The 27,875-nt window shown below is 39.6% G+C and overlaps 2 protein-coding genes across 6 annotated transcripts; one reads left to right on the forward strand and one right to left on the reverse strand.

Moving 5' to 3' along the window:
- The first annotated feature begins 3,792 nt into the window (after nt 1-3,792).
- Nucleotides 3,793-27,566, forward strand: uqcrc2a (ubiquinol-cytochrome c reductase core protein 2a). 5 transcript variants are annotated; one of them, XM_077230731.1, is made up of 14 exons: nt 3,793-3,946; nt 13,014-13,115; nt 13,193-13,342; nt 16,001-16,065; nt 16,156-16,212; nt 16,941-17,065; nt 17,152-17,249; nt 17,338-17,395; nt 18,575-18,667; nt 18,741-18,940; nt 19,850-19,930; nt 22,583-22,659; nt 22,901-23,054; nt 27,260-27,566. In XM_077230731.1, exons 1-14 carry the CDS (start codon nt 3,914-3,916, stop codon nt 27,341-27,343), a joined length of 1,377 nt encoding a protein of 458 aa, XP_077086846.1. In that variant the 5' UTR covers nt 3,793-3,913; the 3' UTR covers nt 27,344-27,566. The 5 variants fall into 5 exon arrangements, with proteins under 5 accessions (XP_077086846.1, XP_077086847.1, XP_077086848.1 ...); XM_077230732.1 differs by having other exon boundaries at nt 3,856-3,946; nt 12,988-13,115; XM_077230733.1 differs by having other exon boundaries at nt 3,864-3,946; nt 12,999-13,115.
- On the reverse strand, nt 5,543-11,356 carry snu13a (SNU13 homolog, small nuclear ribonucleoprotein a (U4/U6.U5)). The gene is made up of 3 exons (XM_077230761.1): nt 11,231-11,356; nt 10,695-10,815; nt 5,543-8,336 (listed from the first exon to the last, which is right to left on the reverse strand). The coding sequence occupies exons 1-3, from the start codon at nt 11,231-11,233 to the stop codon at nt 8,074-8,076; spliced, it is 387 nt and encodes a 128-aa protein (XP_077086876.1). The 5' UTR covers nt 11,234-11,356; the 3' UTR covers nt 5,543-8,073.
- Nucleotides 27,567-27,875: the final 309 nt, after the last annotated feature.

A 27,875-nucleotide genomic window follows, 5' to 3' on the forward strand; every position in this document is an offset into this window, starting at 1 on the left:
ATGATTGCGCGTCCATGTTCTTCGAATGGGTGGAGTCAGAGCCAGCGTTGGAGGAAAGAAGGTAGGACCATTTGAATTGTGTATTTTCAAAATCTGCCGGTCGTTTCCCAAATCACATACCCCACCTTTAAGGCAAGTGGTTTGCGCAACATTTTTTAAAGGGACAGTGCACCTAAAACTGTAAACATTGCCATCATTTATTCACCCTTATGTATGAGTTTCTTTCTTCTGTCGAACACAAAAGAAGATATTTTGTAGAATGTCGGAAACCAAACAGTTCATGGACTTTTTATTTACTTTTTATTTACTATGGACTTTTTATTTACCATCCATCAACTGTTTGGTGTCCGACATTCTCCAAAATATCTTCTTTTGTGTTCGACAGAAGAAAGAAACTCAAACAGGTTTAAAACAACATGATGACAATTTATCATATTTTTGGGTGAACTATCCCTTTAATTAGTTATTTTAGTTGAAGTCAGTCGATGTTTTTATGTTATGTCGACAATATTGATCAGGGGCCCTATTCACAAAGAATTTTATTTTACCACTAGGAGTACTCCTAAATCACACTAAAATATTTTAGCTAGGAGTTTTCTCTTAAAAGTTATTCACAACGCCTTTCAGACCTACTCTTAGTAAAGAAAAATGACAACTCCTAAAATAAGAGTGAGTCTCCGTTGCTATGGATGACGTCAATTCTCATGCACGAGTTTCCTCGCAATGATCACGGTGATTGGTTGTTAAATGACAGGGGCATCATGCGGAACATAACACAGACGCAACAAATCATGATTATCTGTATGTGTGCATATCTCTTTACACAATTAGTCTTGTTTTGAAATAAAAGTTATCACTGGTATGAGTTTGGTTTTTTGAGTTGGCATGCATACTATGGGATAAAGAGATTGACAATGTACTTTATGTAGTTGGTTTAACTTCAAACTACTTTATTGGCATACATGTTTTATAATAACCTATATAATGCACAAAAATAAACAAGAACTATTACAGAGGAATGATTAAAATAAGAAATATATAAGGTGCCATTATTGTTTACAGTAATTTTGTAATTTACACAGTGAAGTGCAACAGAATGTGAAAAACTTTTAAAATACTACACAGCTATTACACAATATATACTCAGTAATTCCTTATAAGTTTACCTTAGATCAGACATAGTTAAAACTATGGATATGAGCTCTACTCCTTTTTGCTGCTTTCATTATTACTTTAGAGTGTTGAAAAATAATATGTCCCGAGATTAAGCACCTACACATATGGCGTGTGGCTGCGGCGCAGTGGATTGTGGGTAGGTCTCCGGATCGGTCATAGCATTAGCAGTGTTTCCCCGCGGCTGAAGGAGAGAACAGAGTCATGACGGGATTCAGAGGTTTCGCTCATCTCTCCGTGAGTCGTCCTCCTCTCACACTGCACGGCTTGCTCCCCGCTGTTTAAATGTCGTGTTTTAAACACATACGCGCTTTTTAGGTTCACCACAAGCGTCCCATTGCAGTGTTGCGGGCTAATGCTGCTAGTGTCATTGATGAGCCGGTGTTTGGCCAGCGAGCAGCCGCTGGAAACTTTCCTCTCTTTATTAAACACCCGAACACACTGATCACGGACCCGGCAGATCCCGGTGTCCTGATAGTGCTGGTTTATTGTGAATCTGCTGCTGTTTCTGTGATGAAGGTCACCGTGACACGGTGACACACACACTGATACTGTACTTTCAGTCACATGTGACCTTTGACCCGGTCATCATCATCATCGTCCAGGATCATGATGAGACCTTTAGACCAAAAACAATATGATGATGGAGCCTGGGTTCATAGGAAAACCGAGGGATATCAGGGATTAAATTTAAAAATTGTGATTTCTAGGTTTGAAAAAATATTGAAAATTGACAACAACAAAAAAAACGTTTGGGTAAATGTTCTACACTGATAAAAGGCCTATTGATTTTACTCTTTTTTTAAAAAAAAATTTAATAAAGGTGGGGTATGTGATTCTCTTTTTTGTCCATTTTTTCAAAATAACTTGAAATCCTATTCCTAACCCATTTATAGCCACTGAGTTAGAAGCACTGAAATGAAAATTAAGCAATTTAATCATCTGTGGAACGGGCAGGACTCGAAAAACTCCAGCCAATCATTTCCAAGACCACCTAGAATCATTGGACAGGAAGTACGTCAATCAATCGGTCGTACCATACCCCCCTCCCCCCAGCGCGCGTGACCCCCTTTGTGCGCATACTCAAAGCTCGTGACGCATGCTCATCTCGTCAGTAAAGCCGGTTCCATGATTAGTAGTAAATCGTCATAACAATCTCTCGCGCATCTGAGCTTTCGCTGGTGCATGATTGCGCGTCCATGTTCTTCGAATGGGTGGAGTCAGAGCCAGCGTTGGAGGAAAGAAGGTAGGACCATTTGAATTGTGTATTTTCAAAATCTGCCGGTCGTTTCCCAAATCACATACCCCACCTTTAAGGCAAGTGGTTTGCGCAACATTTTTTAAAGGGACAGTGCACCTAAAACTGTAAACATTGCCATCATTTATTCACCCTTATGTATGAGTTTCTTTCTTCTGTCGAACACAAAAGAAGATATTTTGTAGAATGTCGGAAACCAAACAGTTCATGGACTTTTTATTTACTTTTTATTTACTATGGACTTTTTATTTACCATCCATCAACTGTTTGGTGTCCGACATTCTCCAAAATATCTTCTTTTGTGTTCGACAGAAGAAAGAAACTCAAACAGGTTTAAAACAACATGATGACAATTTATCATATTTTTGGGTGAACTATCCCTTTAATTAGTTATTTTAGTTGAAGTCAGTCGATGTTTTTATGTTATGTCGACAATATTGATCAGGGGCCCTATTCACAAAGAATTTTATTTTACCACTAGGAGTACTCCTAAATCACACTAAAATATTTTAGCTAGGAGTTTTCTCTTAAAAGTTATTCACAACGCCTTTCAGACCTACTCTTAGTAAAGAAAAATGACAACTCCTAAAATAAGAGTGAGTCTCCGTTGCTATGGATGACGTCAATTCTCATGCACGAGTTTCCTCGCAATGATCACGGTGATTGGTTGTTAAATGACAGGGGCATCATGCGGAACATAACACAGACGCAACAAATCATGATTATCTGTATGTGTGCATATCTCTTTACACAATTAGTCTTGTTTTGAAATAAAAGTTATCACTGGTATGAGTTTGGTTTTTTGAGTTGGCATGCATACTATGGGATAAAGAGATTGACAATGTACTTTATGTAGTTGGTTTAACTTCAAACTACTTTATTGGCATACATGTTTTATAATAACCTATATAATGCACAAAAATAAACAAGAACTATTACAGAGGAATGATTAAAATAAGAAATATATAAGGTGCCATTATTGTTTACAGTAATTTTGTAATTTACACAGTGAAGTGCAACAGAATGTGAAAAACTTTTAAAATACTACACAGCTATTACACAATATATACTCAGTAATTCCTTATAAGTTTACCTTAGATCAGACATAGTTAAAACTATGGATATGAGCTCTACTCCTTTTTGCTGCTTTCATTATTACTTTAGAGTGTTGAAAAATAATATGTCCCGAGATTAAGCACCTACACATATGGCGTGTGGCTGCGGCGCAGTGGGTTGGTCTTCGGCTCGGTCGACGTCATCACTTTGCCACTAACCAATGAGACGCGTTATGCAGCCCCGCCCCAGGTGCAGTCCCGCCCCGATCTGCAGGCTGCAGCAAGGTCTACTTTAAAAATAATGTGTCCCGAGATTAAGCACCTACACATATGGCGTGTGGCTGCGGCGCAGTGGATTGTGGGTAGGTCTCCGGATCGGTCATAGCATTAGCAGTGTTTCCCCGCGGCTGAAGGAGAGAACAGAGTCATGACGGGATTCAGAGGTTTCGCTCATCTCTCCGTGAGTCGTCCTCCTCTCACACTGCACGGCTTGCTCCCCGCTGTTTAAATGTCGTGTTTTAAACACATACGCGCTTTTTAGGTTCACCACAAGCGTCCCATTGCAGTGTTGCGGGCTAATGCTGCTAGTGTCATTGATGAGCCGGTGTTTGGCCAGCGTGACCCAAACTGAGGCTGGGTCGGCGGATCGATGGATATCTGTGGTGATTGTAATTGTGTTTGTGTGTTTTTGCGGCACATCTCAGAGTCTCCACAATATCAGTTCAGTGTGATGTTCGAGTGTCGTGCGCTCAGCACCTCATCATTTGTAATCAAGTACTGATTTGTTTTCTAATGAAGTATTGTCTTGTAAATGTTTTGTACTTTTTTTGTATGGTGATTTTTGTTGTTGTATTTATTATTAGATGTTTTTTGTTGTACCGTGACAAACTAGCACAGATACACTGAAACATGTTGACTGACATTCATCAGAACCGTGAATAGTCTGCGTATTGTGCACAGTATGTGATTTATTTCAGTATGTATACCCACATGACCTACTACTTTTGCCAAAATCTGCAGGATACAACAACTGAGCACGCTGGGCTGGGTACTGTATCCCACAATGCACCAACAAACAATACTTGACAAATGCATTTACAACCTTTCAACTATGTTATTGAGCTTCAATACATCCTTTCCATTCAACTTTTGGCCCGCAACAATAGAATAATAAACATAGTTTAGCTTTTAACACCTTTTACATGACACTTGACACATGATCTTTTCATGGCCATATGTTACAATAAAATAAAAAATATAGTACACTATTTCAGTAAAAAGTAAGTTAATTTCAGTCCTCCTGATGTTCTCTTGTATTCTCTCCTTGTGTGGGCTTCTACCCAGGTAGCAAACACACATTGACCCAACATCTGTTGTTGTGTTGGGCCAACGTTGGGTGCTGACAACGTAATTTTGTCCGTTGGGCCAACCATGTCATTGGACAGCCAGCAGACCTTCTAACAAATTTAAAAATATAGCCTATTTTAACTATCTGCCAACTTCATAAATAGTAAATCTGCAAATTTATATATAAATAGGCTTTACCTACCTTACACTCAAAGTTTAAGATCGTAACATGGCCTATTCATTGTTGAATTGCATTAAGAGACGGCACAACAGAAAAACTGAATTTGTTATAAAAATGAACCTAAGTGACATTGACATTTACACGTATCCCGATCGAGACGAAAACACGGGGATTTCCTCTGTAAATCATCTGTGAATTTACATTTGGGCTTTTTTACGCTGTTCAGAAGCCATGAGGATCAATATGATTGAGATGCAGTTTGCGTGACGTACATGACAGACCGACCAATGAATAGCAAGTGTAGAAAGCTAAATTTCAAACAAATTCAGTTCATCTGAACGTCTATTAATCAAACATATTAAGCAGCACAACTGTTTTCAACATTGATAATAATAAATGTTTCGTTTAGCATCAAATCATAATATGAGAATGATTTCTGAAGGATCATGTGACACTGAAGACTGGAGTAATGATGCTGATAATCCAGATTGTTTTACTGTAATCCTGGTTATAATAAATGCAATCATGTTGAGCACTTCTTACAAAAACATTTTAATAAATCTTACTGATCTCAAACTTTTAAACCATAGAGTACAACATAATTCAGGATGTTTTCCATCCATTCACACACAGTTCAGTCTAACAGTGAAAGTATTTATTACAAGTCTGTAAAATGATTGACATGTACAGGTCCTTCTCAAAAAATTAGCATATTGTGATAAAGTTCATTATTTTCCATAATGTAATGATAAAAATTAAACTTTCATATATTTTAGATTCATTGCACACCAACTGAAATATTTCAGGTCTTTTATTGTTTTAATACTGATGATTTTGGCATACAGCTCATGAAAACCCAAAATTCATATCTCAAAAAATTAGCATATCATGAAAAGGGTCTCTAAACGAGCTATCAACCTAATCATCTGAATCAACTAATTAACTCTAAACACCTGCAAAAGATTCCTGAGGCTTTTAAAAACTCCCAGCCTGTTTCATTACTCAAAACTGCAATCATGGGTAAGACTGCCGACCTGACTGCTGTCCAGAAGGCCATCATTGACACCCTCAAGCAAGAGGGTAAGACACAGAAAGACATTAATGAACAAATAGGCTGTTCCCAGAGTGCTGTATCAAGGCACCTCAGTGGGAAGTCTGTGGGAAGGAAAAAGTGTGGCAAAAAACGCTGCACAACGAGAAGAGGTGACCGGACCCTGAGGTAGATTGTGAAGAAGGACTGATTCCAGACCTTGGGGACCTGCGGAAGCAGTGGACTGAGTCAGGAGTAGAAACATCCAGAGCCACCGTGCACAGGCGTGTGCAGGAAATGGGCTACAGGTGCCGCATTCCCCAGGTCAAGCCACTTTTGAACCAGAAACAGCGGCAGAAGCGCCTGACCTGGGCTACAGAGAAGCAGCACTGGACTGTTGCTCAGTTTTGCATGTCATTCGGAAATCAAGGTGCCAGAGTCTGGAGGAAGACTGGGGAGAAGGAAATGCCAAAATGCCTGAAGTCCAGTGTCAAGTACCCACAGTCAGTGATGGTCTGGGGTGCCATGTCAGCTGCTGGTGTTGCTCCACTGTGTTTTATCAAGGGCAGGGCCAATGCAGCTAGCTATCAGGAGATTTTGGAGCACTTCATCTTCTTCTTTATCGAAGCATCCTGGGCCTCAATAACACCTCAGCAGTGCCACAGGCTGATTGCCTCCATGCCACGCCACATTGAAGCAGTCATTTCTGCAAAAGGTTTCCCGACCAAGTATTGACTATTGAGTGCATAACTGAACATAATTATTTGAAGGTTGACTTTTTTTTTGTATTAAAAACACTTCTTTTATTGGTCGGATGAAATATGCTAATTTTTTGAGACAGGAATTTTGGGTTTTCATGAGCTGTATGCCAAAATCATCAGTATTAAAACAATAAAAGACCTGAAATATTTCAGTTGGTGTGCAATGAATCTAAAATATATGAAAGTTTAATTTTTATCATTACATTATGGAAAATAATGAACTTTATCACAATATGCTAATTTTTTGAGAAGGACCTGTAGCTTTACCTCATAACTGTTACTTTAAATGTTCCATAATGTCAAACAATCTGTTCTCAGAAGTGGTTAAAAAAATAATTATTTCAGTAAGTAAATATACAATGGCAAAATGAGCGAACAAAAGGTGCATTGTGTAATATTTAGGAGGATCTGTTGATAGAAATGCAATAATATATACATAACTATGTTTTCAGTGGTGCATAAAGACCTTACTTAATGAACCATTATGTTTTTATTACCTTAGAATGAGCCATTTTTATCTACACACACCGCGGTCCCCTCACATCGACATGTTTCTACAGTGGCCCTAAATGGACAAACGCGTTTCGTCACTATGTTGTTCTTCGTGCAAAGATGCTAGCTAAACTCAGCGTATAAAACCCTGACACAATGATGGACAAGTAACAATAATATTCCCATAACACATATCATTTTACTGAATAATTAAGTAATAATTACTTATTAATCTTTGTAAAGAAAACTCATTGCTTAACTGGCTACTCTCAGCTGTCTCAGACGACGACATCACTTCCTGTCGGCCACTGTAACTTCTGTTGGGTGCAATTTGCAACCTCACCACTAGATGCCGCCAAAGATTACACCTTTAAAGGTGCTGTATGTAAGTTTTTCACTCAACTAAAGCATAAAAATACCATAATATGTTTGCATATAGTGGAAACATGCTAAGTTCACATACTTGTTTCTCTGAAAAACACTTCTGTTATTTTACTGTGAAATGTGCATTTCCAGGCTGGAATGTTTGTTAGTTTTGATCTGTGATACTGAACGATGCCAATTTTGATTGCGTTCGTTCCTGTTGCGTCTCAAACTGGCGACCCGTGTGAGTGCCGTCCCGTCTGAGGAGCAGGAGAAATTATGATTTTTAATTGGACTGCAGTACCTATTTCGACCACTAGCTGTCATTCTTACAGACTGCTCCTTTAAAATAAACAATGACAAAATGAGCAGAATTTAAGCGAGCACTAAAGCGTGTGAGATGAGCTCGTGTCTCAGACGAGGAGCCTCTCGATGGCCGTCTGCAGGGACTGGATCTGAGGCCGGAGCTGAGAGCCCTCTTTAACGGTGACGGAGGAGGCGATGACGGGCCGTGACACGCCACACGCGCGACCCAAGGCCTGCTTGGAGCGCACGAACACGTACGGGACGTTCTTGTCCTCGCACAGCAGAGGCAGGTGAAGGATGATCTCCAGAGGCTCCGCGTCGGCCGCCATCACGATGAACTCCGCGATCCCACGGTTCAGGGTTTTAGTGGCTGAAAACAATCGAGGAAAAGATAAAATTAGGGATGTCCCGTGCAGAACTGATCATTATAGCATCGGGGCGACTCCAGGTTTTAACAAGATGAATATAACGACTTCTTTTTAAAGAGCTTTTTAAGACCAATTAAAGAAAAGTCATGGAATTAATTGAAGGGAAAATTATACGTAAATATGATCTCTAAATGTAAATCATGTAAATTTTGAGACTGTCAAAAGAGAAACATTTGTATTCGCCAATATAGTATTTATACGTTTTTTTTCCATTGCAAATGTCTAAAGGTTATTCTTAAATCAAGAAGCATTTACTGAAGATACAAAATGACAAAATATTAAGTTTTGTTTTCTGTGAAGTTGATCAAAATTAATTGAGTTTATGCCAATAGCCAACGAAAGGGTCGTTTTCATAACTCATTGACATATTTTCTCTTGATTTAAGCATGAACTCACTTAATTGTTCACATTTTTGGAAACAGGAAAAAAATACTGGGGAAGAAAATCTTTTTTTCATGCAACATTTAATGCCATGACTTTATAAACTTAAGATTTTCTGCTCTGATTTAAGACCTTTTATTTTTTTATTATTAAGTTAGTTATAATTAGGTTATTTTTAGTAACCAAAATCTTACATTCCCAGAACGTTGCATGGAGTTATTTTATTTTTGTTGTTGTAATAACCTAAAAAGAACAGAACATTCTCTAATGATTATTTTTTTGGTTTTCTTTTAATAATCTAAAAATAGCTGATGACTAACATTCGTTAATCAGTCTCTTTATTGAATAATAGCCTTTTCTCATAGATATGAGAATAAATACTGTGATTTCAGAGAGATTTGAACATGATGTTAACCGTGTTAATAATATGTTTTCATTTACTGACCAAAAGAGAGAAGCACGTCACGCTACACTGCTCAATTCAGTGTTAAGACATTATGCAATTTGTGTGTCCCAAAGTCAAATAGCTGTTTATTCATCTTTTTATGTCTGTGAATAAAATTAATATTTTAAAAACCCTGACGTCAATGTTATTTGGTGCTGAATCATTTAAAATCTGGGTTATTGTGGTACAAGCTCTACGACATCTTACATATTATTGGACACATTTAATCTCATTTATGGTTGATGTGCTCAGAATATTTATATTAATAATTAATTAAACGTGACAAGAACTGATTATTGACATCCATCCATCCACTTATACAAATGCTGCATCGCATACTCTCTTACGTACTTTTTTTAAAATAAGTACTTACTTTGCAAGCTCTAAAAAAAAGTATGTTGTATATATGAAATATACTTTCATACTATATACAACATATATGAACATACATGTTGTATATAGTATGAAAGTCATCCAGCGTCAGTTCAAGCTAATATTTAATTTGACACGCCAAGGCTTTTTTAATTTATGGCTGTAATTAAATTATTATATCACAGAACAATATTCACTGGTGTTTGTCTTTCTCTTTTATCCATATATTACCCAATATCCAGGTTTATCAGTTAGCTCTCTCTCAAAGATTGGTTTAGTAAGGCTCTTGTCAAATAGGATTGAGGAATTACTGTATGTCCTTAAAAATATATATACTTAACTTCATATCGATCAGCCAACTAAAAAAACACTAAAAACGAGAAATGTTTAATTTCACAATCTATAGCTTCGGTTATATACTAGTATATGTAATAGTTATAAGACATTAATGGTCGTTATAACGTAGTTCATCCACCACAAACACAGGACACCAGTTCTGACTGGATCGCTTCCCAAAATCGACACTTATCTAACATTTGTGTCTAGTTTTTATTCGTTGACGAAAAATGTCAATAGATTTACGTCATAGTTTTTGTTATTTAAAACTAGTTTTTATTTAGTTATCGTCTCGTTTTTCGTCTGTGAAAAAAATGTCGATGACGAAAATTATTCGAAGGAAAACCTTCCTGACTAACCAGAAACAAAGGCATATGCCTGTAAGTGCAATACTCCCACTGTTTAGTGCAATATCCTACAACTCAGGTGATACTTATATGTAGATTTATTTATTTATAATATTCAAAACACTGTAAATATGTTCATAATCTGTAAATCTGAAAATGTCTATTCTGACTAAACCCAACTGTGATACTTTTATTTTCATATATTTTTATTTTGTATTCTTATAATTTGTAGTATTATGTTTCTTGTTGTATTTGTATATATCCACTGGAAGCCTCAGTACCAAAACAAATTCCTTGTGTGTGCAAGCACACTTGGCAATAAAGCTCTTTCTGATTCTGATTGAAAAAGCTAATTTTGGGAAGGTTCTGTCCGGGACTGTGTTGGGAAAGGGAAATACTTCGCTGGGTAACTCCTGTACCTTCATTGGCTCCTTTCCTCAGTTGTTTGTAATTGGCGGCTTGTTGCACCAGATCCAGGATGGTTTTGGAGAGAGTGGCGTCGGCCAGAGGATAAGCTTTAGGATTGACGTCTGACTCCGCCTGGAAGAGAACAGCATTAACCGTTGTGAGTCTTTCACATGTACAGGGGAGATCTCTAACTGCAGTAGAGAAGCATGAGCTCCTGCATCAACATCGAAACACGTGCGGGCTACTGTTGTTGTTACACGTGTGTGTGTGTGTGTGTGTGTGTGTGTGTGTGTGTGTGTGTGTGTGTGTGTGTGTGTGTGTGTGTGTGTGTGTGTCAGTCACACACCTGGGTTGATGGATTTCAAGATGTGTACTGGTAAATATATTTATTAGAAACAAACCAATAGCGTAACATTGATGATACAGAGGCAAAGAGCAGCAGGTATTGGATGGACAGTCAGAGATACACTCTACACACACACACATCGTGATGGAGATTATCTAACCACAAGTTAAAGCATATGATTTCAAAGCTGCACATATTTACCATGTCTGTGTAAACGCGGCCAGTCCTCTCGGCGTGCGATGCTTCACGGAGGACCGACAGATTCAACGCGTGATTCGCACGGCGAGCGTTCACCTTGTGTCGCTCTGTGTCGCATCATCAAAAGGCGACGAAAATGAGGGAAACTACATAATAAGGGCACAATATAATATCAAATAAAAAATAATAATGATCAAGCTAAAACAGGGTACAATATTTGTACTATATAAAAAAGCGTTATACTACTTGACTAATGAAATGAACTGAAACTTACACAAATTAAAAAAAAACGTTTAAAAAATAAACACAGTCCTCAAAGAGTCTTCTGTCTTAATAAACGTAAAATATATTATACTGTAACTGTGTCTGGTTTTGTCGCGTCGCGGTGTGTGTGTATATATATATATATATATATATATATATATATATATATATATATATATATATATATATGCGGGCGCCCGGCGCCTGTGTGTGTGTGTGTGTGTGTGTGTGTAGGCCTGCTTATTCTGGGTGTTTTCAATTGTGTGAATATGAGATATTCCTTTAAAATTTAAAAATGTATTTTATTTATTTATTTTTGTAAATCAGCTCAATCTTGGTTTGCTTTTGGCTAAATATTTTATAACATTAGTGTACATTTGAAATAATTTAACGTATTTTTTTATTTTACATATTTATTATAATACTTTATTATATTATGTAAAAAAAAAAAAACGTTTAGTGTCTTATTGTTTAATATGAGTTCATAGAAAAAAAGGGCTGCTGAATTCAGTTTCAGAAATTCGTTCCGATTTTTATAAATGTGAGGACGTCCATATATGGCGTGTGGCTGCGGCGCAGTGGATTGTGGGTAGGTCTCCGGATCGGTCATAGCATTAGCAGTGTTTCCCCGCGGCTGAAGGAGAGAACAGAGTCATGGCGGGATTCAGAGGTTTCGCTCATCTCTCCGTGAGTCGTCCTCCCCTCACATTGCTCGGCTTGCTACCCGCTGTTTAAATGTCGTGTTTTAAACACAGTAGCGCTTTTTAGGGTCACCACAGGCGTCCCATTGCAGTGTTGCGGGCTAATGCTGCTAGTGTCATTGATGAGCCGGTGTTTGGCCAGCGAGCAGCCGCTGGAAACGTTCCTCTCTTTATTAAACACCCGAACACACTGATCACGGACCCGGCAGATCCCGGTGTCCTGATAGTGCTGGTTTATTGTGAATCTGCTGCTGTTTCTGTGATGAAGGTCACCGTGACACACACACACTGATACTGTACTTTCAGTCACATGTGACCTTTGACCCGGTCATCATCATCATCGTCCAGGATCATGATGAGACCTTTTGATCAAAAACAATATGATGATAGAGCCTGGGTTCAGGGATGAAATTTAAAAATTGGGATTTCTAGGTTTAAAATCGAATTAAGTGGAATTTGAGGAAGAAAAATGTAATGGGGCCCTAAACAAGTAATATGTCAAACACATTTTAAAGTTTCAATGAATTAGACATGCTTTTTGATTACTAAAAATTTAATTTAATCATTACATTTCCCAAAAGAGTCCCAAAAATAAAATAATTAAAAAAAACAGATTATAATAATTAATTTTTTTCTTCCTCAAATTCATTATCTGTGTTCTGGATTCCATTTTAATTAAATTGTAATAATCAAGAAGAATGTCTAATTAATTTAATTCATAAAAACAACCAATTATAATAACAATACAATTTAATAAAAAGATTCCTATGAAATGTTTTTTTCCGCCTCTACTAGTGTACTGACAGTGAGTGTTTCCCCAGAGACGCTGTTACGCCTCCGCCAGGAGGAGCGAGGCGCTGACCGAACCTCTGCTGACCCGAAAGCCTGCAGCTCCACCAGCCCTCACACCACAGGACGTCCAGGTGAAGTGTGTGTGTGTGTGTCATGCTCTCAGGTCACATGACCCCTGCTGATCTTCTGACGCTGTGGTTTGGTGCAGGTGTCCAAGCTTCCCAGCGGCCTCCTCGTGGCCTCTCTGGAGAACTACTCCCCCGTCTCTAAAGTCGGCGTGTTTGTGAAAGCCGGGAGTCGATATGAGACCGCGGAAAACCTGGGAGCCACTCACATGCTGCGGTTAGCGGGCAATCTGGTGCGTTCACACACACCAGCAATGAATACATACATAGCCATATATGTGACCCTGAGTCACAAAACCAGTCACAAGTCTATTTGTGGCAATAGCATGGGTCGATTTTTTTCTTTTATGCCAAAAATCATTAGGATATTAAGTTTCATGAAGATATTTTGTAAATTTCCCTACCGTAAATATATAAAACATTTATTTTTATGAGTGGATGCATCACAATCGCGAACATAAATGCACAACTTTAAAGGCGATTTTCTCAATGTTTAGATTTTTTTGCACAATCAGATTCCAGACTTTCAAATAGTTGTATCTCGGCCAAATCCAAACAAATCATACATCAGCGGAAAGCTGATTTATTCAGCTTTCATATGATGTATAAATGTCACATATAGCAATTATATAGCAGTGAGGTGTATTGTATTTGTTCTGTCTATAGTCTGTGGAGTAGCATTCAAGCAAGTTTTTCATTGTACTCGGTAACTTGTACACATGGCAATAATAATTGACTTGACTTGATGACAAGGAATAGGTAATCATTGAAGAAACAATATCCTTCTTGTCACTTAGTGGTGTTGTAGGATTATTTCTGACGCGTGAGATCCAAACAAGAAGCTTCCAGTCCAGCACTGCACTTATCGGCTTTATTTGACACAGTATGCCAAAACACATTATAATCCACAAGTTAGCATGTCCACTAGGGGTGGTGAAAGAAATCGATTATTGATTAATCGCGAATATGTTATGGACGAGTATGAATCGATTATTAAATCTTCAAAAATCTATTTTTTATTTATTTTTAAAAAAAATTGCATTATTTTATTTTGTAAAAAAATTTATACCGGAAGTTGAACGTCACGAACGCGCCCAGTTCCAGTTAGCAAGCGCATGTAACGCACCGTCTATGGTGTAACCAGCCAGAGCGAGTTAGAGCCGGTGTGTAAAAGCCTGTTTGAGCCTATTTACAATCGTATTTGATTGCAGAGCGCCGTAGCGCAAGCACTACCTCTCGCTCGTTCCTCTCTCTCTCGCGCGCGCTCTCTTACCCTCATATGAGGCGCCGTTTAGGGCTTATATCAAACTTGATTCACGCACACATATATGAAACACTTGCATACACATATATTAAGTAGTCAAACATACATGTATACTGCTGAATGCTCAAACAAATACATATGAAATGCACAACGACACACCTAAAGTCGCTCACGCACATACACGCAAACTCTACACACACGAGATGCGCGCACATACAAACTCTCCACGCACATAGCCTACTCATATGAGACACGCGTGGCACACACAAACTCTCCACGCACATTATGAGACATGCGCGCACACACTCATATGAGACGCGCGCGCGCACATAAACTCTCCACGCACATACTGACGCGAGCACACACACACACAAACTCGCGCACAAACTCAATGAGACGGAACACATACAAACTCTCCGTGCACATACTCATATGAGACGCGAACACACACACACACACACACACACACACACACACACACACACACACACACACACAAACTAGCGCACATACTCATCTGAGACGCATGCTCACACAGTACATGATATGATTCTCAGTGTGAACAGAAATCACACATTGGTAAGTGCATTTTTTGTTAACAGAGACAGAGTCCATTGCTTTTATTGTTTTTGGTTGTTTTGTTCATTTAAATAGTCTTTAGAAATACCTTCATTATTATGCCATTATCATTATTTTAGAAGAAAATGGTCTCAGAACGACTTTATTATCAATATTATCGTTTATCGCAATAATTTCTTGGACAATTTATCGCCCAGCAAGATTTGTTATCATGACAGGCCTATAGGTGTTACTGAAGTTACAGTAAGTTGTTCAAAAATGTTCATTTTGTCTTCTTAATGATTAAATTGGACAATTTTCTTCTAGAAAAAACCTTTTCTTTACCTTGATATGTTTCGACTGCAACCTACAGTCTTCCTGCACCTGATCAACACCTTTTTCTTTCTAGAAGAAAATTGTCCAATTTCTACAGTATGTTGGTTCTGATCTACTTCCTAAAGGAAATAAGCTTTTCATTTATTTGTTATTGTTTAGTTCAACTTGATGAGTCACAACACAATGTGATGTATTCATTTCTGTGTTCTACAGAACATAAGCTACATACAAATAATTCTTAAGTTATAACTACACGACACAGAAAGTGCTTTGAGTTGTTGTTACTCAATAAAAGAGTTAAGTAATTCAGCAGCTGACTTTTTTTAATACTGCAATCACTTTGTAGTGTATTTTCGTTTACTGTTGTGAAACGGAAAATCAATAATCGCTAATCGAGAATCGTTAATAATCGAAAATTGACTGTAATCGAATCGGGACTTCAATAATTGTAATCAAATCGAATCGGGAAATCAGACAGATTAACCACCCCTAATGTCCACATACAATCCGGAAACGGTCAAAAATTGTTTGCTTCCCTCATTAGTTACACCTGACTTCCTATATACTATTAAAGCCCACACTCCTCCAGTGGCCAACAGTGGAACTACAACACATTATAAACTGGGCATACTGGCTCTTACAATCATACTGAATCTGCTCTGTGTGAGTGATCAGACGTGCAGGGGGTGTTTTTGAGTGTTTTTGTGTGTTTTAAATGTGTTGTGTGTTTCAGACCACTAAAGGTGCGTCAGCTTTCAGGATCTGTCGGGGTCTGGAGGCAGCGGGAGCCAGTTTGAGGTCAGCTTTTTCTTATAGTTATACATGAATACTTTCTGTATTGCGCGCTATCATTTCCCTCACTGTCCGGTTTCACTTGCTGGTGTTTAGCGTGACGTCTTCGAGGGAACACATGGTGTATTCTCTGGACTGTCTACGGGACGATTTGTGAGTATCTCGCAGGAAATGAGCAATAGATGTGTGTGAAAGCGTAGATATAGCTTTAAAAACCACACCAAATATTACGATAACGGCACAGAGAAACAATATCGTGGGAATCACTTTCGGCTGATAAACGCTGTCAGCCAATCAGAATCCATCCTGCTTTAAACACTTCGAGCATTTAAAGTTGCAGACGAGCACACACTTATAATAAACAGAACAATATCATCTGCTGGTGTGGACGCTAATATAGCTATCCTTATAGTTGTCTTAGTATAGACATGGGGAACAAGAACGTTGGGGAACGGAAACAAGAACGTTCAAAATGTAAACAAACACAGGCTACTGAGTTGCTAAAAGAATCTTTGTCAAATAAATACTAAGTATTTGAATAATGTTTAAGTGTTGTAATATTTGTGAATATGTAGTCTACTTATCCATTTTCTTGCGAGTGCCGTCAGGATTACTCTCTGCTGCCGCGAGACTCCGCCCACACGCTGTCCTGATTGGCTGTGGGTTTTGATTGATTTTGAGGCATCTCAACAAACACAGTTTTTTCTGTTTTATTTGCCAGTATTCAGTTTTATAATCACTTCATGTTTCCTTGTCATCAAGAATTGCTGATGTTTTATTTGTTACTCTGGCCAACAATGTGGATATAGCAGATAGTCACTTGCAATATTACAGTCTAAAAGATTGGATTTGAAAGTGTGTGTGTGTGTGTGTGTGTGCAGTGAGGGCGTGATCGAGTACCTGATCAATGTGACCACCGCTCCTGACTTCAGGCCTTGGGAGTTGTCTGACCTCTCACAGAGGATCCAGATCGACAAGGCCGTTGCAGACCAGAGCCCTCAGATCGGTACCGCACACCGATACCAGTAGAAATGAGTGTGACATCATCTGATGATGTGCAGAGTCTGATGCTGATGTGTTTTCCCTGCACAGGTGTTATTGAGAAGCTGCATGAAGCTGCGTATAAGAACGCTTTATCCAACTCGCTGTACTGTCCAGACCACATGGAGGGCAAGATCAGTGTGGATGCTGTAAGTGACTGACCGCAGCTCTTCATCTGTTGTTTCACCACCCGAGAGACATTAGCAAACTCTCTTCTCTTCTGCTCTTCAATTCCAGCTGCATCAGTTCTTTGCGAATAATTACACCAGTTCCAGAATGGCTCTCGTTGGATTAGGTAAGACTTTCTCATGAATGTAAGTCCAGTTTTGGTCAAAACTTGGTTTTGGTTGCTTTTATACTTAAAACACATTTTTATTTCAATGCTTTTTTAAAGATATTAACTTTCATGTGGTGTGTAATAAAGCTGTTAATGTAAAAGGTCTGCAAAGTTTCAAAGATCAAAGGGCGGAATAAAAAGTCTTCTAAAAGAAAGAATCGTTTCTGAGCTGTCTGAAACAAGTCATCAGTAATAGACCAATCAAAACAAATATTTTTACATTGCACCATTAAACTTAGTTTAAACGTAACTCTACGTTCCAACTAAATATTTACGGCAGCCTCCGATCAGGAGTAACGGTTGGATAAATATCAGACAGACTGAACTGCATCAATAAGCTCTTCTTTTACCTGACAGACTTCAATTCTTTAGACATATATGATAATGCTGACATTTACACTCGCTTACATTTTAAGAGAGAGAACATTATGTGAAAAGATAACTTTGTTAGCGGCTCTTTAACACCAACCCGTCCTAAACAGCGCCGCTGTGTGCATCAGTCCATGTTGTGCATGTCAAATATCAGTCATATAATCAATAAACGTAATATCTTTTGTTTTTTGTATCAATATTTATTTATTGATACTTATTAATTTCATTTCAAATACAGTTTGTGAATGCTATTTACATATAAAAACACTAATGTTATTCATGATCAAGTATGGTATTTAATGGAAACTTGTTTTTACCGTTAGTAACGTGAGGCAAAAGAAGTTAGAATGAAGGATGAACTGAAATTCACGGCAATTCAACACAACTTCTGCTCACGTATTTGAAGGCTGCTACTGGTTCATCGAGGCTAAACGTCATAATATGCGACTACGCATTACTTTACGGAGAGCGTACGACCTACTAGCTACGTCCTTACGAACAAATGGTGCAACGGAATATAGTACAGATTAAGTTACAAGCTAGCTAGTAGTTACTAAGCCTCTAGTGTGGACTTTACGTTCCAATTTAAGAAAGAACTTACGAACGGCTGGTGCAACCCTACCCTGATGCTGCAAAACTTTAAATAAAGTTATTTTCGCACTTTTAGAGTAAAAAAGACAAAAATACTGTTTTATAGCTTCTATTAACTAGCCCTGACCGTGTGATGAGTGAATGTTGTTGATGTGTGTGTGTGTGTGTGAGAAGGAGTCAGTCATGCTGCTTTGAGGAAGGCGGGAGAGCAGTTCAGCGGACTCTCAGGGGCCGGAGCGCCAGGAGCCAAAGCCGTTTACCGTGGCGGTGAGTGAGAACAAGCGCTGCACTGCAGTGATGAACGTGTTGTGTGAGGCTGATGAAGTGTGTTGTTCTGCAGGAGAGCTGCGTGTGCAGAGTGGAGGAGGGCTGGTTCACGCGCTGATGGCCTGTGAGGGGGCCGTGACGGGCTCCGCCGAAGCCAACGCCTTCAGTGTCCTGCAAAGGCTTCTGGGAGCCGGACCACACGTCAAGAGAGGGTCCAACGTCACCAGCAGACTCAGCCAGGGCATCGCCAAGGCCACCGCTCAGCCCTTCGATGTGAGGACTGGTCATGTGTCTTCACTGCTCTAGTACACATGCTTAGCTCTGGCTTAGTGCTGGGCGGTATGAGCAAAACATTATGTAACTGTATTTTTCAAACAGATACCGGTTTCATGGTATATGATGGGGGGGTTCTTTTTCGGGTTTTTTTTCAAGCATCACTGGGTGTTAACCACATTTTCTACTGATTGAGAGAGGAAATACTGCAGTAGATTGACTTAGAATGCCCTATTTTACTGTCATGAGTGAATATTGTAGAAAAAATCACACTAATATTAATACAGGTTTGCATTATGGCTGTTTACAAAGAGGCGCTTTAGGAGCGGCAGAAACAGCGGTTTCCCCGGTAACGACTGTATACAAAGCAGTTTCCCTGGTAACGGCTGTACACATAGCAGCTTGCAGCGCTCATAAACGTTGCTTTTTTTAGGAAAGATAAAGAAAGATTAAATGAAAATAACATCAAAACTTTTCTAAAGACCGTCAGTTCACTTCAGATACATTAATATAAAAACACCCGCGCCGCGTTTTGACTTTGAAACTGTTTATTCAACGATGTCGAAGCCTTCTGGAAATCTATTTGTGGTGGGCAGTGTTGATATTGTGAACCAATTTATGGTAAATGTGACTGTAATATAATTTGAAAGCTATCAATTATAGTTTATCCTACCCATCTTCACCGTCACGTTTAGTAACACATACAGCTGTGCATCACCACAGTGCAACAGTGAAAAGACCCTCTCAAACAGTGTCACGCCACGTTCCCAACGTGATATACACCATATTGTGGTATATTAAAAATTCATATCATAATAAAAACAAACACCGGTATTCGGTATGTACCGGTATAGCGCCCAGCACTACTCTTGCTACAGTTGAGATGCTTCTGGTGTGTTTTCTGCACAGGCCACGGCTTTCAGCGCCACATACTCGGACTCTGGGCTCTTCGGGGTGTATGTCATCTCTCAGGCAGACTCGGCCCGCGAGGTGAGTGCGCTTCAACAAACCCTGCCTTGCCACACAACACTTCAAAACACTGTTTTCTGCAGAGCTGCTTTGTATCTGAATTGACTTCAGTCCATAATTGATGAATTTTGCCACATTTACACTATAGCGTACACATTTAACTGACTCATAGTGAATAACACAGTCATGTAGGGCTGATCCGAATACCATTTTTTGAGCTTAAAGTATAATGAGGTTGGGTTCTTTCAACTTTCCATCCTGTTAAAAATGGCTAGGCTATCCACAGTATTCCTGCGCCCCATTACACTTTGCGCAAATTATGGGTGTAACTTCCGTTAAACTGTGAACAATCAGTGAAAGACTAGCTCAATGGACGCAATAATATATATATTTTTAAACCGTGTACTATGACATTATATTATTCTACTCACCCTTCAACCATTGAACATTAAAAGGACATTTAAAAGTGTAAATGCATCAACAAGGTACTTTCAACAAACCATGAATAATCACAAAAGCATCTTTCCACAGTAAAATCGGTCGGTTAAATATCACTGTGGTAATCTGTATTATGTGACATACGTTGCCTTAATAATAAAAAATGTTTTACTTCAGCATTGCGTGATACTATTTTAAAGTGATTTCAGTCATTTTGACAGATAATAAATTATTATTGTATTTACCTGTGAAACCAAACCTGGAAAGAGACGTGAGGATTTAGGGAGGGGAAAAAAGAGATTGTTTGTGCATTCCAGTGAATTATTAATGGTATACATCGTAAATTAAACTGGGAGAACAGACCACAAATGTGCAGTATATGTTGACCTTTATCATACTATTACAGCGGAATTCAAAACTAAAAAAGAAAATAATCATGAGGAAAAGAATGCAGAGCTCTTACTATAGATATTTATGTTATAACGTCATGTTAAAATACCAAGTGTTTCGTTATTCTCATGTTATTCTTAGATAAAACATGAAAGAAAACTGATAGCTCATTAAGTCAAAGCTTTATTTGTAGGGCAAACTTATTATTTGAAATGATTCGTTTCAGTCTTTTTGAATGGAAGTTCCCCAAACCGGAAGTGCCGCCCATAATTCAAAACGCAGTAAGCTCGTCAGGAATAAGGTGGATATAAGATAATTGTAAAAAGGAGTATCGTATTTCGTCACATTTGATAGTGTAAACATATTCTGGCAGAAAAAAACAATAACTAATATTCGAATCCCAAAATTGAAAATCGAAAGCAAGAGTTATTGAACTGAATTGAATCAACATTGAACTGAATTGAGCTGAATAGTTACACTAGTCTTCTGTTGAGCTGCTTGAGTTGACTTTATAATTGATTTATTAACTTTTCACTGTTACTGAACTGGATCAACACTGAGCTGAATAACGTAATAATAATTTGTCTCATATTTGATCAAGTTTGCATCATTGAATCATTATTTTCCTGTTTGTCACTGTGAAGCTGCTTTGAAATAATCTGAATTGTATGAAGCGCTATAGAAATAAAGGTGACTTGACTTGACTTAGCTGTTTGACAAAGGACAAGTTAATTCAAAAATGAAAATCCTGTCATTATTCACTCACTGTAATGTTATCCCAAATGTTGTTATATTTCAAAGCGCTCTACATTCAATGACAGTGTTTTTATTTGTGGGTGAAATGTTCCTTTCATGGGCGCCTGCAAGACTTTCATTCATGGTTTGCAAAAAAAACACACACACACACACAAAACCCTGAAACATGTCTAGGGAAAAAAATCACCCACTAAAAAGTTATGGAATTGAAGTCGATTCGTCAAACCGTTCTCGAATAACGTGCAAACGAATTCGACAAAGAGCATGCCAAAATGAACGTGAGGCTATATCTCGGCAACACTTTTAGCGTATTCTCACCAAACTTGGTGTGTGTTATGAAACTATGACCTGAGGCCGCCTGCACACACGCCTGCTGAAGCAGTTTCAGCGCAGCGCCACCTAGTGGTCAGGAGACCATTTTTCATTATAACTTCTGAATGGTGCGGCCAAAAATCACAAAACTGGTGTCATCATATTTGGTGTAGCGTGCCGAGTCGAAGGATACCCAATTTTCCCATATCAGCCATTTCGGGCCCTGACAGTGCTAGTACTAGTATCAGGGCAGCGCCACCTTGTGGTTAAATGTTATAATGACTTTTCCAAAAAGTTAAATAATTTTTTTTTTTTTTTTTGCCATTTTACTATTTTTTTTAATTAATGAGAGAGGACAGTTCAAAATGGCCGGGATTTGAACTCGGGACTCCTGAAGCGCAATCATGCTATATGTCGGCGCTGACGAGCTATTAACTTTTGATTAAATTAGCCTATTGTAATGAAACTGGTCAACTGAAACTTACTACGTGTTTTAACTCTTCCTATACCGTTTTTTCAATTTTCACGACATTCGATTAAGATCATCTTAATGTGCTAGGAAAAAGTTATGGATTTCGTGTCGATAGACAAACCGTTTTCGTTTACCGCTTCAACAAAGTTGATAACATGATACCAAAATGACTGTGAGGCTGTATCTCCGCAATGCTTTGGCATATTGACACCAAACTTTTGTTATTGTCACCTCACTCTGACCACAACACATCAATTTGGTAAAGCGTATTATAAGTAAATGTTCAATGCTCTCTCTCTCTGCAGGTCATCAATGCAGCAGTGGCACAGTTGACGGCTGTGGCTGAAGGTAAACTCACTGAAGAGGATCTCACCAGAGCAAAGTGAGTCTAACACCAGCCGGTCAGCTGACCTAATCACCAGCTTTTACACCCATAATGCACTGCTGAATAATCAGTGCTCTCTGAACTAATACAAATTAAATGCTTGTAATTTCAGGAAATATTTGTATAAAAATGTAGGCTACGACAGGCTTTCATAAATCTGCTGTGGTCGAGAGCTCAGAGCTGCTTGTGTTGGTGTGTGGTTTTGAATAGTGTTGTGTGTGTGTGTGTGTGTGTGTAGGAACCAGCTGAAGGTTGATTACCTGATGTCTCTGGAGAGTTCGGAGGGTCTTCTGGAGGAGTTGGGTGTTCAGGTGATCAGCAGCGGCTCCTACAGCTCACCAGAGTCTGTCACACAGACCATCGACTCCCTCACCGCCAGCGACGTGCTCAAAGTAAGACTTTTAACCAAGCGGCAACCTTACAGTCTCTCTCGTGAAGCCAACACGGAAGTGACTTAAACTGCAATTCATCGAATGGCCACTAGAACCTGGATGGAAAAGAGAGTCAATCCCAAATATCCCCCATGTTAAAATGCCCAACTTTTCAGCTGAGAAAAATGCGTTTTCAGCCTGGTGCAAAAAGTGGTTTTGGTCTATAAAGCTAATTTTGCCCTTCATAAAAACTGTGAGGGGGGTGAATTTTTTTTATAACTAATCAGTTTAAATTAAATTTAGCCTTAGGCTATGTTTACACGGAAACGATCTGAAGAGAAAACGCAAAAGAGGCGTTGCGTTATCACTTTTTATTCTGCGTTTAGACGAGCGTTATGGGGGGGAAATCCGCGTGCATATGGTGACGCAAAAGTGTGTGAAATTCGATGTAGTATGCACTCCAGGCGGCTAGGTGGTAATGCCACACAACAACACCAACATCTGAGAATATTTTGTACAACTGCTGAAAAGACTCTTGTACGTTTATCAGAGCTGCTGGGGCAACTTGAAGGTCCGACGTATGGAAATAATCCGACATGTTGGTTGTTATTTTCCTGTACTGGCGCATGCCTGTGACGTAAACGCGTATGCGACGAAAGCCACCGTGAGCAGATTTGCGCTTTTACCCTTTAGACGGGAACGCGACAATGGAGCATTTTTAAGATTTCCACTCTGGTGGGTTGTTTCAATTTTTTTGCGTTTTTAAGCCCCCAAAACCCTGTCGCCGTGTAAACGAAAGGCACATCTGATAAAATATTTTTACGTTTTCACCCGGAATCGTACTTGTGTAAACAGGGCCTTAAAGTTGTGGATGATTAAGGGCGTGGCCACTTAAGTGACAGATTGATTGCCACTGATGTCACTACTAGCCGTTTGCCTGTTAGCATAACGTCACCTCAGCTAATCCACCTCTTTAGCATCACGTCATCTCAGATAATCCGCCTCTTTAGCGTTACGTCACCTCAGATAATCTGCCTCTTTAGCATAACGTCAGCTCAGCTAATCCGCCTCTTTAGCGTTACGTCACCTCAGCTAATCCGCCTCTTTAGCGTTACGTCACCTCAGCTAATCCGCCTGTTTAGCGTAACGTCACCTCAGCTAATCCGCCTCTTTAGCGTAACGTCACCTCAGCTAAACCGCCTGTTTAGCGTTACACCTCAGCTAATCCGCCTCTTTAGCGTTACGTCACCTCAGCTAATCCGCCTGTTTAGCGTAACGTCACCTCAGCTAATCCGCCTCTTTAGCGTAACGTCACCTCAGCTAAACCGCCTGTTTAGCGTTACACCTCAGCTAATCCGCCTCTTTAGCGTTACGTCACCTCAGCTAATCCGCCTCTTTAGCGTTACGTCACCTCAGCTAATCCGCCTGTTTAGCGTAACGTCACCTCAGCTAATCCGCCTGTTTAGCGTTACACCTCAGCTAATCCGCTTCTTTAGCGTTACGTCACCTCAGCTAATCCGCCTCTTTAGCGTTACGTCACCTCAGCTAATCCGCCTGTTTAGCGTAACGTCACCTCAGCTAATCCGCCTCTTTAGCGTAACGTCACCTCAGCTAAGCCGCCTGTTTAGCGTTACACCTCAGCTAATCCGCCTGTTTAGCCTCACGTCACCTCAGATAATCCGCCTGTTTAGCGTTACACCTCAGCTAATCCGCCTGTTTAGCGTCACGTCACCTCAGCTAATCCGCCTGTTTAGCGTCACGTCACCTCAGATAATCCGCCTGTTTAGCGTTAAACCTCAGCTAATCCGCCTCTTTAGCGTAACGTCACCTCAGATAATCCGCCTCTTTAGCGTAAAGTCACCTCAGCTAATCCGCCTGTTTAGCGTTACACCTCAGATAATCCGCCTCTTTAGCGTTAAACCTCAGCTAATCCGCCTCTTTAGCGTAACGTCACCTCAGATAATCCGCCTCTTTAGCGTAAAGTCACCTCAGCTAATCCGCCTGTTTAGCGTTACACCTCAGATAATCCGCCTGTTTAGCGTTACACCTCAGCTAATCCGCCTGTTTAGCGTCACGTCACCTCAGCAAATCCACCTCTTTAGTGTTACGTCACCTCAGCTAATCCACCTCTTTAGCGTAACGTCACCTCAGATAATCCACCTCTTTAGCGTAACGTCACCTCAGCTAATCCACCTCTTTAGAGTAACGTCACCTCAGCTAATCCGCCTCTTTAGCGTTACGTCACCTCAGCTAATCCGCCTGTTTAGAGTAACGTCACCTCAGCTAATCCGCCTCTTTAGCGTAACGTCACCTCAGCTAATCCGCCTCTTTAGCGTAACGTCACCTCAGATAATCCACCTCTTTAGCGTAACGTCACCTCAGCTAATCCGCCTGTTTAGAGTAACGTCAGCTCAGCTAATCCGCCTCTTTAGCGTTACGTCACTTTAGCTAATCCGCCTCTTTAGCGTAACGTCACCTCAGATAATCCACCTCTTTAGCGTAACGTCACCTCAGCTAATCCGCCTCTTTAGCGTTACGTCACCTCAGCTAATCCACCTCTTTAGCGTAACGTCACCTCAGATAATCCACCTCTTTAGCGTAACGTCACCTCAGATAATCCACCTCTTTAGCGTAACGTCACCTCAGCTAATCCGCCTCTTTAGCATTACGTCACCTCAGCTAATCCGCCTGTTTAGCGTAACGTCACCTCAGCTAATCCGCCTCTTTAGCCTAACGTCACCTCAGATAATCTGCCTCTTTAGCGTAACGTCACCTCAGATAATCCGCCTCTTTAGCGTAAAGTCACCTCAGATAATCCGCCTGTTTAGCGTTACACCTCAGCTAATCCGCCTGTTTAGCGTCACGTCACCTCAGCAAATCCACCTCTTTAGTGTTACGTCACCTCAGCTAATCCACCTCTTTAGCGTAACGTCACCTCAGATAATCCACCTCTTTAGCGTAACGTCACCTCAGCTAATCCACCTCTTTAGAGTAACGTCACCTCAGATAATCCGCCTCTTTAGCGTAACGTCACCTCAGATAATCCACCTCTCTAGCGTAACGTCACCTCAGATAATCCACCTCTCTAGCGTAACGTCACCTCAGCTAATCCACCTCTTTAGCGTAACGTCACCTCAGATAATCCACCTCTTTAGCGTTACACCTCAGCTAATCCGGCTCTGTAGCATTACGTCACCTCAGGTAATCCGCCTCCTTAGCGTAACGTCACCTCAGCTAATCCGCCTCTTTAGCGTAACGTCACCTCAGATAATCCACCTCTTTAGCGTTACACCTCAGCTAATCCGGCTCTGTAGCATTACGTCACCTCAGGTAATCCGCCTCCTTAGCGTAACGTCACCTCAGCTAATCCGCCTCTTTAGCGTAACGTCACCTCAGCTAATCCGCCTCTTTAGCGTTACGTCACCTCAGCTAATCCGCCTCTTTGCCAATTTTATCGTTTATCCGATAGTGACGTGCTGCCAAGATGGCGACGACCGGCTCTGCTCACTTTGGGCTTCAAAAATGCTCTTCAGAAACACTGTGGGTGACGTCACGCACACTATGTACATATTTTTTTACAGTCTATGATTTTAACTCATGACAACCCAAATTCTCCTCTGAGATCTTTGCACAGAGGGAAACACCAAGCGTCACAATACCATTTATTGAACCAAAGTGACAGAAAGCTCAGAAACCTGAGCGAGAATGTCACCATATTGTCATGATATTTTTGCCTGGATGAAATGTCCAAAAAAGCTTCTTTTTTTCAGCAAATATTTAATCTGTAAGCCTTATAATGTAAATCAGAGGCTCTCAACTCTGGCCCTCAAGATCCGCTTTAACCGCCTCTAACTTTCTAGGCTGCGTTCGAAATCACATACTTCCCTACTATATAGTAGGTGAAAAAGAGTATGTGACAAAAGTATATCAGAATCTAATGCAATCTTTTTCTTTCAGTTCAAATTCAAGTTAAGTTGTATTGATTGAGGCGTTTAGGGTTTTTGAGTCCGATTGTACCATCATTCCCATTGTAAACTACACTACTGTTCAAAAGTTTGGAGTCGGAAAGATTTTTACGTTATTTTTTCATATAGTTGTGATCTAAATAAACAATTATTGTGACAAATAATATAAACTAATAGCTTACCTTGTGGTTTTGCTAGTGGCTCTACTTCCTTATGAAATGGTTTAAGAAGTAAAAAACAACTTTTGTTTTTTGTCTACAGGCTGCAAAGAAGTTTGTTGAAAGCAAGAAGACCATGTCAAGTTGTGGACATCTGGCCAACACACCATTTGTTGATGAATTGTGAGGACAAGTCCTAATATAAAGTGCACACATTGTGCAGCTGCTTACTCAAGTGTAAAAAATAATCCTGAAGCCCAGGTTACTGTTGACAGTTGTATTTTCTTTGGTTTGTTCATCATGAAGTCTGGTCTTTAGTAACGGTGTACTGAGAACACAGCCATCAGTTTCATCCTTTTCACTGTATATGTGCTGTAGATTCATTAAAGCAAGTCTATCAGTCATAAAAACTGCTCTTCTGCTTCATAATTTGTCAATTATTTCTTTCATAAATGTCAGTTCTTCATGTGGCCTGCAGAGGGAGACTATGAGAAGATAAACGTGGGGGGAAATAACATTGTGATTGTGTTTAAGGTTTAAACATTTGTGTGTGAATTTTTTAAAGTAAAAGACTGAAACAAAAGATGTTTGTTTTGGCTGCATTTAAAATATAACTTCACCAAAACTCTTATTTTGCTAGAATCAGGTCATACATGATTAATGCGTGTTTGTAATTAAAACATTACAAGGCATGTTTTAATTAAGTTAAAGATTTAGCA

The sequence above is a fragment of the Siphateles boraxobius genome, unplaced genomic scaffold (genome assembly GCF_051911475.1).
Source record: "Siphateles boraxobius isolate OS27281-9 unplaced genomic scaffold, OSU_SipBor_1 15, whole genome shotgun sequence".
Classification (NCBI taxonomy): domain Eukaryota; kingdom Metazoa; phylum Chordata; class Actinopteri; order Cypriniformes; family Leuciscidae; genus Siphateles; species Siphateles boraxobius.